Source organism: Pempheris klunzingeri, chromosome 8, assembly GCF_042242105.1.
Source record: "Pempheris klunzingeri isolate RE-2024b chromosome 8, fPemKlu1.hap1, whole genome shotgun sequence".
In the NCBI taxonomy this organism is placed as follows: domain Eukaryota; kingdom Metazoa; phylum Chordata; class Actinopteri; order Acropomatiformes; family Pempheridae; genus Pempheris; species Pempheris klunzingeri.
Window position 1 is genome coordinate 3,732,187 of NC_092019.1, and position 14,304 is coordinate 3,746,490.

At 41.6% G+C, this 14,304-nt stretch overlaps 1 protein-coding gene across 1 annotated transcript in view; it reads left to right on the forward strand.

Annotated features, from left to right (window-relative positions):
- Positions 1–14,304, forward strand: part of cdk14 (cyclin dependent kinase 14) — a 150,031-nt gene that overhangs the window by 109,513 nt on the left and 26,214 nt on the right. The window contains exon 14 of the mRNA XM_070835382.1: positions 3,936–4,084. Coding sequence (XP_070691483.1) covers positions 3,936–4,051 — 116 coding nt within the window. The 3' untranslated portion in view covers positions 4,052–4,084. The remainder of the gene's footprint in view (positions 1–3,935; positions 4,085–14,304) is intronic.

The following is a 14,304-nucleotide window of genomic DNA, read 5'->3' on the forward strand; positions in this document are numbered from 1 at the left end:
AGTCCTCGTAGGTCATCATTGTTAGGTTATTTTGTGATTATAGTCAAACAGAGGTTCTCAAACTGTGAGGAAAATGAAGGGAGGGCAGCGAGGGAGAGATGTGGGGGGGCAGGAACAGGTGCATGGCGGTGCTCTAAACATATTTATTGTAATTATTGTAGTTAATGCACTTTTGAACACCAGATGCAGCAGCAGCAGCAGCAGCAGCAGCAGCAGCAGCAGCAGCCATGACTGTGGCTCACAGCTCATCCAGCTATTCAGGGTTCCTAAAACCCATTTGACCAGTTGCAATTTTTGGTGCAAGATTTTCATTCCCTCCATGAGTCATAACTCAGTCAAATCCAAGCACACAGACATGATACACACAGTTTTAGATTCAGTGTATCTTACACTTACTAAGGATAGCATTATCTGTTTTTAAAGAGTGCTTATTTAGAGAAGCAACTTCTATAAATGTGCAGGACTATTTTGCTTTCTTAAAATTATATAGTTTGTAGACCGAACTGGCCGGACTGTGTTTCTTTCTTTGTCTCTCTCTCTCTCTCTCTCTGTTGCTTTGACTCATTCTCTCTCCTTTGTTTTTTTTACTTTCTCTCTTTTTTCTGAGCTCCCTCTGCTCCACTGGATCATACAGTATCCTTCTCCTCGTTGTCTCTCTCTGTGAAGAAGGCGGCGTGCAGCGACCTGGGGTTGTTTTTGTTCACGCAGGGAAAGCCTGTCTTATTATGTGGATGCCGTTGGGACAGTAAGCCCAGTCGGACCTCTGCTGGCCGCAGCAACGAGCTCAGTTTGATTTTCTATCTTCCTGACTTGTTGTTTGCCCAGAGCAACAGCACAGTGAGGCACTCTTTAAATAAGCACCCCAGCTTTTGAAGACGCTGTACCTCAGAAACACACAAGCATCTTAGTTTTCAACACATCCTCAATTTAGAGGATTTTTATTAATACTGTTGATTTCCCATGTGTATTTTGGGTGTCAGAGTCAGAGGCTTTAGCCACAGTTAGGCTATATTTCAATTAATCCTACAGAATTGGGTTATTGCATGAAAGTATGTCAGAGATGACTGCACATCCATATTATTTGACAGGCTACATATACATACATCACCAATCCCTTAAGCTGTTATTCATTAGTGATGTGAAAAGCCTGCTCAGCAGACCTGAGTGTGCTGCCACCGACATGGTGGTAATATTAATGGGAGAATTCCATTTTTAATTCCCCCCGATTAGGATTTTTCAGCATTATTAATCCTGTTATCAGCACCCAGCAGGTTGTCGTGTCTGAAAAGAATCAGAAAGCGGCGGTCACTAAGAGAGGCAGAGAAGAGAGATGGCTCATTTTGATTTTTGTCATGCTCGCTTTCTCTTTCTCTCTTTTCTCCCTTTATCTCTCGCTCTCTCTGATTCTCTCTTTTCTGAAACTCAGGCAAAGCAGCAGAACCACTGAGGGAAGAATAGGAATGAATTAAAACAGTTTTATAAAATGAGGACAGGAGTGGATAAACACAAAGTATCTTCCATGTGTGCGTGGAAGACAAGTGTGGATTTGCTTCTTGCACTTCTATGGAGGAAGGATGTGTCAAAATTATGCAAATGAGGAAAGAATGTGAGATAAAGAACTGGCTAATGACTCCAGTTGTGAGTATTTGGCTATAGCTGCAGCATGGTAATCATGTTCCTCCACTGGGAAAGACTAGAGCCAGTGGGAGCTCCAGTGGAAGCATACTGTACTGCTCTATAGCTCTATAACACCCAGCACTGCTAATACTCTGAAACAAACCAATGAACTCTTCCTGAAAAAAATGCCTTAGATGGTTTAGAAATTGATGAACCTTTAAAGTGAGTGTCCTATGTTATTCCTGGAAGGATGAACAATATATTTTCTATGGCCAGCTGTGCACTCTATTGTCATGTGTATTATGGATTTATCCAGACAATACCCAGACAGATTACCAGGGACAATGACAGAATTATTGAGACAATAGAGCTCCTGAGGTTGCTGTTACGTCGTGGATTGGATTGTGACATGTTTAATTTGATTTCAGAGAGAGTGTGCGTGGGTGTCTGGCAGTGCAAGAAGTGAGAGCGAAGGCCTTGAGAAAAAAAACTCTCTCTGGACTTTACATGGATCTGGAAATGAAACAAAAAGTGTTTAGGCCAAGCAGTTGTCCTCCAGTTCCCCTGCTCTCTTGGCAAAACCCCCTGCCTTTATTTCCAATTCAGAGGAGAGGATGTGCCCCTCTTAGAATGGAACAAGTATGTGAGTCCATTTCCCCCAATAGGAATTAGATATTTGCTAAATAAACAGCTTTTTATCCCTATTGTTCCGCAAAATATAAGCAAAACAGCTATGAGCCAATAGAGTTTCAAAGTGGGGGGAGCCAGTGGTTCTGAAAGTATTTTCCTCACACCAAATTACAATGTCATATGTTTCTTTTAATGTTATCCTCAATGTTCACTAGCATAAAAACACAGGACTCTCTCCGGTCATGTAACCACCCTGTGGCTTTATGTTGTGGCCAACTATTTGAATTATTCTATTTTTCTTTATGAGAAGCCTCTTTTTTTTCCCTCACTGTGGTGTGCCGAGTAGCTCTAAATACTGTAGTGTCCGTGAGTCTTGAGAAACCGCATACATTCTCAAAAAAAAAATGTGAGACAAGCCTCTCTCGGGGGTCGTGGGAGAGTTGAAAAGGGGGTGTGGAGGGAGAGATGAGATGCAGAGATACTGTGTGAGGTGAAAGGACAGGTGCATGCCGGTGTCCTGAGAAGAACGCTAGTAAATGTGGTTCGACCTGCTCGCAGACACGGTCAAACTTTTATACTGCTGATGCAACCAGCAGAGTTTCATGTCCATCCACTTGTTTGGAAGTGCACCCACTAAACATTATGCATATATGCAGGAAATGAATAAGGCTTTTACCTGCAGAACCAGGGGCACCTGAAATAACTCCTTCCACTGTGTAATTCTGTTTAGATTGGGTGCTGGACACGGTAATTTGCTGTCGGTACATTGCCGTCATGTAATCAATCAGAGAAGTGGGAAACAATGGGGTCATTATTAGTTAATTGAATCACACCAAAGTTAATAGTGAGTCATAGGGTTGATCAATGCTGGCTCGATCTTCCAGTATATTTCCCTGCTGGCTGACGAAATATAATTTTCTCCAGATGTAACAGCAGTAGGGAGGAAGCTTTCAGGATTGCAGCAATAGATTTCTAGTTTCAAATGTAGAACGAGGGATGGTCTGCGCTTCTAACCCCAACGCTAGCCTCCCTCTCCTCGAGCACAACAGTGAGGTGGGGCACAGAAGAATTCCTGCTTGGAGCCAGTAGAAATCAATCATATAGTCTTTTTCCGCTCCATAAGGTGCAGCCATTGTCACAGGTTCTGCTTTTGTTTCACTGCTCTCCCCACACTTTGAGGCCAAGTTCCTGGAACTAAATTAGCTGCTCAGGAAATGATACTAAATGCTGAAGTGTTCCAGTAAGTAAGCCGACAGTGCTGTCGGTCGTGAGGCCATTCAAATATCCTGGTTTGTAATATGTGATAGAAAAGCAAAGCAGCCTATTACCACCGCGCAGGGCTATTGGTCAGCTGAGGCAGCGGAAATGAAAATGAATACAAGAACATACACATATGGCAGCTGCATTATTTAATTTGGAAAGATTTCCTGGGCATCTGTGATTAGTTCCTATGTTTAGTAACCATGTTGGCAATGCTAAGTTGTCACATGTAGTAATTTAAAATACCTTTTAAAGACACTTTTCCTTGTGGCAAAAATATAAAAACCCTATAACGACCCTGACTGCAAATAAATATTCAAACATTGACTTTTTAATAACCGTCTCTATCTTTAACAACTCACTTGGAAACGCTCTCCTTCCTGTCAGCCTACGTACTCCTAATCCGCTTGCGTCTTCTCCCCCTGCAGTGTCTTCTATCTTCACCGTACCAAATGTCAAGCTGCAGACAGAGAGCGGGGACAGCATACAGGTGTGTGCACGAAGGAACAGTCATGGAAAGGCATCCTCTGGCAGCAAACACTGACCTGAGGCAGCATCCTGCACGACTGCCTGACAGGTACGTGCTCATTACCATGCACGAGGCAGACACAAAGAGTAAGCAGCAGCAGCAGCAGCAGCAGCATGCAGCTCCACACACTCACAAGCAAAAAATGAAAGCATACATGATGTGAAAGTTTAACGATCTAAATGGCATGGCTGCTTCAAAGGAACATGGTTACTGCAGGTCCCAAAAAGTTCGGAGTTTTTTTTCTTTTTCTTCTGAAAGTCAAAGTTTTGTATTTTAACATTTCTGGAAACACGGAGAAGCATTCAGACAGAGAATCTGTAGCTGAATCTACTTTTCTGTTTAGTTCTGCGTTTTATTTTAAGTTCATTTACAAATTAAATGGTGCTCTCTCAGCAAAGTAGTGACTGTAAAATGTTCCCTGTGTCATTGTGATTCACATTATGACCTTGGAAAAAGAATGTGTTTTTTACTTGGGGGCTGAGAGCATGCTAACATGAGAGTGTGTTATTAAGTGTATGAACAGATCTGGGAAACCTGATATGAAAATTCAGTGCTTATTCAAGTAGTTATATAGGTAAACACAAAGCTAAGACATAAGAAAGGAGCAGACGACAAAATACAGCAGATTAAATGATAGAAATTAATTTAAAATGCATAAGACATAATTTATATATTCTAATATAATTTGACTTAATTAAAATACTTACTTTGTTGTTATTATGATGATAATTTGACCTAGTATGTCAATAGAATTAAGACAATACTGTCAAGATTGACATCCCTAATAAGTAGCCAATTGTCTGCTGCTAATTTGTCATTTCTTTCTACAGCTTTTTTAATTTATTTAGCTATCACATGTCATGCTATCTCTAGTGCTAAGAAAATTGTGATTTTTTTTTAAAACTCAATGTAAATATATTTTAAACCATGACAATGTTTTCTTTTTTTCCTTTTGAAGGTATTAAAAACATGTTAAAATTCAAATTAGCACTGAAATATAGAATTACGGTGAACCTAGTATGTAAATATGAGCGTGCATGTAAACAGATCTATATTGTACAACAGATATTTGATCATTAGCTGTTCAGCTCATCAAGCAGTCACATTGACAACTCTCTGCCTAAAACTTATCTGCATCCCGCCAGCCACCACAGTCTTTCTTTTGACACTGACGCCATGAGATCTATGCTGTCTGCATTGAAGCAGAGAATGCAGTAATAGATGGAGGAATGGCTTTGAGTGGGCGAGGAGGGTGTCCCATTCTTTAGAGACTGGGGTCTCATTCACTACTCGGATAAAGCTGCACTATTTGCATGTAATAAGAGGTGCAGAGGCCAGGCATGGGGATAATGGTTGGCCTAATGATGGTCTCAGGATTGTGAGGGCCAGCACAGGGCCACAGCGCTGCGCCATGGACCAGATTATATCTATAATTACTGACAGGTGCAAAGACACATCAGACACATCAACTCAGTGATGTCCAGCTCTCTGAGAGAATCCTCAGCCTTGTATCTCTTTATGTTTCCTCAACATAATCTGCATGTTTCTCTAACATGGAGTAGTTGCAGGCTGAATACTGTGCATTTACTATTCCAGTGAATATGTGTGTGTGTGTGTGTGTGTGTGTGTGTGTGTGCATGTGGAGGGTGGAAGTCACCCCACTGAGAGAGCTGTGTCCTCTCAGCTGCTGCATTTACATTGAAATCAGCCTCTTTGTCCAGACCCGTCCTAAAGCCTGACAGGCTGGGAGAGCCTCACTGATAGCAGCCTAATCCCTGTGCGCACATTCACATTAATACACCGACAAATTACACCAACACATGCACACAGCCATTCATATGTTCCCACAAACATAACTCATGCACATATTTAAAATGGGTTTCCCACCAAGTATTTGTAGTTCTAAAAAACACATGAAACTAACAAAATTGTATATTTTAAGATTAATATTGGAGTAAGTTAAGGTAAAAGTATGAAACACAGTAATGGGGAAAAAATAAACATAGCAGCCTGGTGTCATTGTGCAACAGTCGAAAAGCTGTCTTTGTTTTTCTGAAAGGCTGGAACCAGAGTCTGTGATCTGCAGCCTTCATCCGATGTGTTGTTTGGTAACTAGTTAAAAGGGTAATTCAGTGATTCAGTATTGCACTTCCATACATTTGGGGGACGCAAGAGAATGGTCAAAGCAGCCGAGGCTGAGATGCTCTGATGTTTGGTCCATGAGAAAAGTACCAGGTACCAAAAGTGAGTCATACCATGCAAGTGGCCCTTTGGCTTTTCATCACAGCTTCCCTGCCTCCTACATGCCTGCTACTTTCAAACTTTTAGTTTGTCTCTCAGGCTTTCTGTTAAAATGTTTACGTCTCAAGCTGAGATAACGCTGATGACAGCATCAGGTTTGTTTTCAGTGCTCCCTCCAGAGCCCCAGGGAGACTTTATACAAACCACTTCCTTCAAATCAGTCTTGGCATCTAACATTTAAAAGCATGACCTTCGTGCTGTGAGTGCCTAAAACACAACTATAAGAATTAATCACGCTTTAGTTGCCACCAGCAAGAACATCAAGGAAAAATATGTGTCGGTGAATGATGTGGTCATAAAAATGTTACCTCCTTATATCACTTAAAAAAATTGGTGGTGGATTTATTATCCAAATGTTCATCACTGAGGAAAGTAGGAAACCATAAACATTGTTGCTATGGTTACCTGCAGTTTAATATACCTTATGCAGGGATATAATAATGACCAGGGCTACGTTCAAGATGTTCAAATATACTTTTTCCTTCAGCTTTCACTGCTTATTTACAGCATGAGTGACATAAGATGGCAAAATATAAAGAGCTGATAAAAGTCTCATACATTATTGAACGTAATGTTTGACTGAATGTGTATAAGCCTCCTCTTTAGAGCACTATATTTCTGGGTTAGTGAAATCAGAGGTAAAAGAGGTGAGGAGAAGGGAAACAGAGGAAGGGAGGGAGAGAGGAAGGGAGGGAGAGATGGAAGCAAAGGCTTGCGGGAGTGGGGCAGGATTTTTTTAAATTTTTTTTTGTTGAAGCAGCGTTGTATAATTTATAGGAGGTGGTGGAGGCAGGCCGCTTCAGACAGAGCAGAGCAAAGAAGGCGAGCAGCCCCTTTCTCTTTTGTGGGTCTATTCCCAGTGGGCAGGCTTTGTGCTAGCTGGATGGCTGCCTTTGAGGAAACCCGGGCAGCTATTGAGCTTAGAGTGAAGGCCAGGCCTGACTCGCCCGCACTGAGACACAGCAACACTACAGCACTACAATGTCTGTCATTGCTGTGGCCAGAGAGTAAAAGAAAAGGACGGGGAGAGAGTGACAGAGGATGGGGGGAAATAGTGGGAGTGTTTGATTTTGGCAGGGAGAAAGAAAAAAAAAAAAAAAAAAGAGGAGTGTTTTTGTGGTGAGAAAGCCAGAAAGAGATAGAAGGAGTGGACTGAAAAAATGGAGGCGGGGTGGAGAGGAGAAGAAAGGGGGAAAGGGAAAAAAGGCAGGTCTCCTTTACAGTACTGCACTGCATTGATCTATGTTTATTCATGATTCTGCATTATTCACAAGATTAGCTGATGCAACTTGGTGCCGAGGGTAGGCAATGGCTCCCCCCATCAATCCACCCGGTGACCACACAGTTCAACTCCGAGTCCCAACAACAAGTGGGAGACAGCTGCCCTGTCTCTGAGCTCCAGCACACTTCAACTGGTACTCTAGGCTAGAGTGTATGAAGAATTGGACGCAGCGTGCTCACAGTCAGAATACATAACAAAGCATAAAACATTGATTCAATCAGGGAGCAAAAAGCAACATGAAAGGGGTAAAATCAACAGCTCAGTGCCTCAGTCCAAACAAGAATTTAGTCTGTTGTATTTTGAAAGCAAACCTTCAGAAGCTTGAAGCATCAACAGATTACAGATGTGATATTTTGATATTTGTGTCCACCCTGGTGTCATTCTTTTCTGGACAATATTCTAAATTGCAAGGTCATAAAACAATCAATATTTTCATATGAAAACGGTCAATGAAACAAATGAGCGTGTGTAATGTGAAGTCGGCTGCTCATAGCAATGAATCCACAGAGAATTATTACCAAGCCTGCGGTTCCCCTCAGCTCTACGGAGCATTCCAGCATCAAATTCAGATATTTTTCTCAAGATTCGGTTGAGACCAAACCAGGGCAACTTATTTATTTGAAAGACAACTTCAAATGAATGCTAATGCTGCTCGGTGTCTGCTGGATGTGTAAACAGGCAACAGTTCAACAGCTCAAACAGGCAATAGTTTACCAGCTTTACAAGGTCATGGTGTATCAAATGTGTATCATTTAAACTTATATAGAGTTATCAGTGAAGCTGATTTATGTTTGTAGCAAATTGAGAACAAGTTGCAGTAGTTTCATTTCAATTATAGTGTGATGATTGTTTTATTTATTGCTTTGTGCAGAGATTCTTTGTATTCAGGCGTCCATTGAGGAGCATAATTAGAAGAGGTGTGAAGGTCTTAAATGGACCCACAGAGTGTAAATCAGATCGTAGACGGTAGAGAACAAAAATTAGAAGATCATCTTTTATAACAGAAGGTCCTGTAAGGATGTTCTGCTCGGTCATTTCTTTCCAACTCGTTTTCTCCGGAGAACAACACAAGGAGCACAATCTCAGAGTTATTTTAAACCTTTTGGCTTTTAGATTCTCAGGCCTGACTCAACGTACTTTGCGGTGTACTGCAGCCTAAGGCTGGCAGAGGAAAAGCAAAACTGAAACTAAATGTCAAAAGCAATATGTCAGAGTGTAGGAATAAGCTAATTAAATGGTAAAGAAAACCAAATCTATCTGTGTGACCTCTGACATCGTGACATCCTGTGGTACCAAAGACATGTTTTTCATGTATGGCATGAGAACGCTGCTTACTTTTTTATTTCGTGATTTCATAATTTTAAAACAGTGATTGCATCTCACTACTTATCAGGCTGCTTTGCTCATGAGCAACAATCACATTTTTTTTTTTTAATTTTTCCAAATCTAATCTAAATTTCTTGTAGTGACAGCTGATGTCATGTGGTTGAGTGCCGTTCTCTGTGCTTCTGCCGGTCTCGTGGCCGGGCTTCACACAAAGCAGCAGCCTTTTTACAGTGCATCTGTGCAGTCAGCCATCACAGGTCGACGACAGGACACTCTGGCCCTGAAGCATCACTGTGTCACTTTGAAGATAACAGCTGCAGGCAAAGCTAGACTGTAGTGTCCAGAATGTAGAGGTGCCAGCTATTTATCTAACCACATGCACACATACACACACTTATACTTGCCTAAGTAGCATCCCAGTGACCATGCTACATTTTTTGGGATTAAATGCAGGCAGCCTTCATAGCTGTGCAGGCATTCCTCTTGAAAGTAAAAGCACTATTTGTCCCCTGGTGTGTTCCTACCCAGGCGTCTTTCTACTAAAGCCATCAGTGTCCAAAACTTACAAAGCCAGCAGGACAGAAAAGAATATTTTTGGCTCTGAAACAGGAAGAAATAGATTTGTGCCATCCACAAAATGACCTGTCAGAAAGTTTTTCTAGGTAGAGGACAAAGTGATTTAAAATATATCCCTGCTGTGAGCCGGAGGGGGGGAAATAGGAGGTGGGGGAAGGAAGGATAACCGGAGGCATAGCCTTGAGAAATGGAGAGCCTTCAGTCAAATCAGCCGGTTTTACTCTCCCACTGCCTCTTATAACTTTGCAGCTTCAGTTCCTGCCAGTAATGTGGGCTTTCATTTCATCTTATCCTCATGGAAAAGCGTTGGGAAGGCACTCGATGTTAACTGCAGCTCTACGCAGTTTGTCAGAATATGCATGCAGTCACTTTCCACCCCTGTTTACCTCAGGTACCATTTGCATCGTGCTTTTATGGACATACTGTTCACACTGCAGGCTCTCAGTATGAAAAGTGAACGCACAGAGAAGGAGCGACATTTAAGTGTCATATTTTTATATGAAACAATATTACGTTTGCATTGGCTGCATGGAGTTCAGATCAAAATGCACTGCCAGGCTCCACTCTTTCATCTGTGCTTCTTATCAATCTCTTTTCTCTCCTTTCCTAAATTGTCATGCATTGTTTCTGTCACTTGCAAACACCAACTATACTCCAACTATACTTACTTTACTGGACTTGAATATAACATAAACCAGTGCACCAACTTTAGGAATGATGTTCCCATTGGATTAATCCACATGACATCAACATTTACATCCAGCTGTAATGCTCAGTGCCAGTGTAGGTAAGAAAGAAAGAAGTCTCACGAGGGGGATAATTCAGTTGTGAAGGTCAGGGAGACTTTCATGTCCTGGATTTAACCTACCCCTTAACCATAGTTGCCATAAACACACGTGGACAGGTAGAACTGGATGTCTAGACTGAAGATTTACAAAATAATTGTCAGGTCCCACTTCTGAGTCGGAGTATTAACGATAGGCCCATGATCCGCTCTGGTCGTATCCTCATCATCACAGTAGAAAATTGTGCTGTTTGAATCAGATGGAGCTTGTGAACTCTGAAGTGTATATTGCTGCTGTTTATGACCATGGCTGCTGGTTAATTGGTGGAGCAGCACGCTGCTGCCAGTGTTTATCTGTATCAGAGTCTGTCGGGGTCTAATTAGCCTCACGTCCATTTTGGATCAGGTTTCGTTTTCCCTTTTTTCTCCCTTTTTTCTAAAATAATTTAGATCTGGGCAGGTTTTTCCCACAAGTCTGTTTTATTTGCAGAAGTACTACTAATAGCAACCTACATCTGCTGCTGCAGCGCCTCCATTCTTGTCTAACAGCAGTAAGACTATCAGCAGGAATGTTAGATGAAGTAGCACTGACATTTGTAGCAGTGCTAACAACTTTACTTACACAGAAAGTATTACTTTTAGCTTCTTTTTTCACTCTCTCTGCATGGGGATGATTGACAGACCAGGGGATTGGAAGTGATGAAGTGTGCTCCATCAGACGGCCAGAAGAGAGGCGTAGTTAGGCAGGACAGAGAAGAAAGAGATAAGAGGAGGTGGATGGATGATGAAGGATGACGATGGGAGACTTCTCACACTTGTTATAAAGTCCCAGGGTGAGAGGCAAAGGGGGGAGAGGAGAGGATGAAGCCAGGAAAGGAGGAGGGGTGAGGGAGGAGGAGAAGTGGGGGAAGTAGCTGGACAAAGGAGGAATGAAGAAGGAATGAAAAGGAGGACTGAAGACAAAACAGGAATAGACAAAAGGAGGAGAAAAGGGGTCAAGGACAGAAGAGAAGGAGGAGGATGGATGGAGGGAGGAGTCCTGCAGGAGGAGCAGGAATTGATTTCATGTGTAATTTGTTGATCAGCAGAAGCAGCAGATGCCATCAGGCTGACACGTAGGAGGAGATCTGACTCCCATTATAAGCTCCCCTCTAGTCACAACGACACTCCTACTTTCTCTCTCCATCCCTCCATCCTCCCCCCTTCATAGCAAGGTTGTCATGGTGATATCGAGAAGGTTATTGATATATTTCTGTATGTTCATGGTGGTGTAATCTTCATTCATGAAGTCACATCGATAAAAACCACCTCAGTTCCTCTCTGCTCTTTACTGAAATGAAAAATGCATTCAGTTTCTACACACTTTTACCCATCTGAGGAAAAGTGAAAAAATGGAGAAGCTGAGGAGGAGAAAATGATATGACAGCAGTGAGGTGGATGCCTCCAAACAGCTGTAAACAAATCTCAACAATGGAAAGATGTTTTCCAGAGATGCAGACGAAATGCCGTACCTTTTCACTCCATCTCCCATTTTTTTTTCCCTCTCCTCCTCTTTCCTCCACCATATGGCTCTCCCTAATGAGCATCGCACACGTACCTCCTTCCTTTTTTGCTCCTCCAAAAAGAAAAGAACAACCAATTCCTTCTTATGTGGTGCAGCCAACAGCTCCTCTACGGCAGCAGATCTGGAGCTTCTCTTCTCAGCTGAGTGAATTAGTGTCAAATAAAGTATGCTAATGAGTTTAACTTTGTCAGTCTGCGATTTGAAGCATTGCAGGATAATGAGCTCAGATGGATATAGAGAGGGACAGTCTGCATGTTGGTTCCTCTCCTCCATCATAACCTCTCGCTTGGATTGCAATGGCACATTTTCTGAGTGCCACTGCTCTGAATGTTCCTTAAATGTTCCTGACAACATAGCAGGAATGTCTTAACTATCACTTCACTGTTACTGATCGGTCTCTTCTTCGTTTTGCATTGTAACTCAAAAGCAAGCCATTCACTTGAAATAATACATTGACATTCAATTCAAAATACAAAATACACAAAATGCAAACCTGAACCCAATAACTTTAATACCCAACAGGACTAAACTGTTACTGTCCATTTGACACCCAAGCACTGAGATCTGAGACCTCAAATATGAAGTGATGTGTTTGCTTGACAAAAGGACTCTCTCACTATAAAGAACTAACCTGCCAATTGCATTAATACATATTAAACTAACTCAGAATATGGCATGGCAGCCCACCAGCAGCACAAAAACAAGTAGCTAACACTCCAGACTTTGCAGCTGACTACCAATATATGACACCATGGCATCTCTTAATGATATACTGTCTCTACTGTTAAGCTTCACCAAGAATCAACTTTCCTAATGTTAAACACACAGACTGCCTTTCCCATTTGAACTTGACAGTTCAATCATAACCTAGAAAACAGAGCTATGTATAGCATTGCAATCCGTAAATAGCCAGTGGGCTTCTTAATCTGTTGTCACAACAAGATTATTCTGTTTCCACACTGCCAAGGCCTACACCAAAAGTCTTCCCACTTCGCAGTGGGGACTTGAAGACAGAGAGAGAAATTTGTCAATAAATTGCATTTGAAAACAACCACATATTCGTTATCACAGTTTTCCTTCATTGTCTCTGTACAGTGGATCACCATCATCATCAAATCATGGGTGTAAAAACTCAAGATTGTGCTCTGATTCTTTGCTGGCCAAAGTAATGGAAAGCTATGGCTCATTTTAGATGTTTCTGTTTATGCCACACACACACAGCAGCAGTTTGGGACATCAAACCTGCGGTGATGAGTTCCATTAAAGGCAGTGAAGACAGGATTTATGAAAGCCTCTAAGAGTTACAACCCAAAATGCGAGAAGAACTTTGGATTGTTCTTTTGCTTACAAAATGTCCACCTGCAGTGGTTACATTACTGACATCAGTCAGACTTGAAATGGAATAAAACATGAGATAAGAAGCAGAATGGTTTTTTAAGAGGTAAATGATTCATGGGACAGAGAGATGGAGAGATGCACACAAAGTACTTGTTGAAATAATTGGCATTTTCTATATTGAAGCATATCAGCAAAGTAGCTCCATCGGTAAGATGAATTACATTTAGGGAGTTCACTGTCTTACTGTTTTGTAGCCCAAACGAGGTATTTAGTATTGAGTATCTTCCAATTCTAAGTCCAATGGATCCTCAAATAGGAAATAGGAATAATAAGGAGATTGGCTGTTGAAAGCTGTTGAATTTGCTTCCTCGATTGTACAAAAATGATATATATCCTGGATACGGCCTGCTGTCATCTTGCACTAGTGACTTCATTTAGAGAGACGATGTGATTGGAGCTTGAGTCGCGATCACTGCTGCACAGGCTCTGGCTCCAAATACACCCGTCCAACCCAATCACAGGTTGGGGTTAGCTCTCAGTGGTGACATTTCACCCCTTCTCATTTTGTTTAATTCTTTTTTAAAGTGCATTTTTGATCTGAGTGATTTTGTAATGAAAAGGGGGGGAAATGTGATGGAAAAATGCAGAAGCAGAAGTTATGCATATCTGCCCTGCAACAGCCCTTTCACTTATTCTAAGAAAAAGATCATGACCGGGACAGGAAAGTATTCTGAGCAGAGGTATGAAGTCGAACGGCTAGAAAGCAGGAAGTTCACCTAACGGTTATCTCGCTTCATATGATATAAATATATACGTGTTATGTTTGACTGAGTTTCTTTTACCTTATAAGGATAAAGATCATGATTATGCTTATGCACCCAGTTTCTTGGATGTTTGGGTGTAGAGTCAGTTCCTTGTGTTAAATGAGGAAGGGGAACTGTTTGTGCTGATGATACGCCCAACTGCTTTAAGAATTTCTCTGTTACCTCTTTGTGTCAGTCAACTCCTTCACTCTCCTCAAGTCAGTTTGCTTCACATTGCACCGAGCTTGGTTTTATTCCATATAGCGATTTTCCACAACATGCATCAAATAAGTA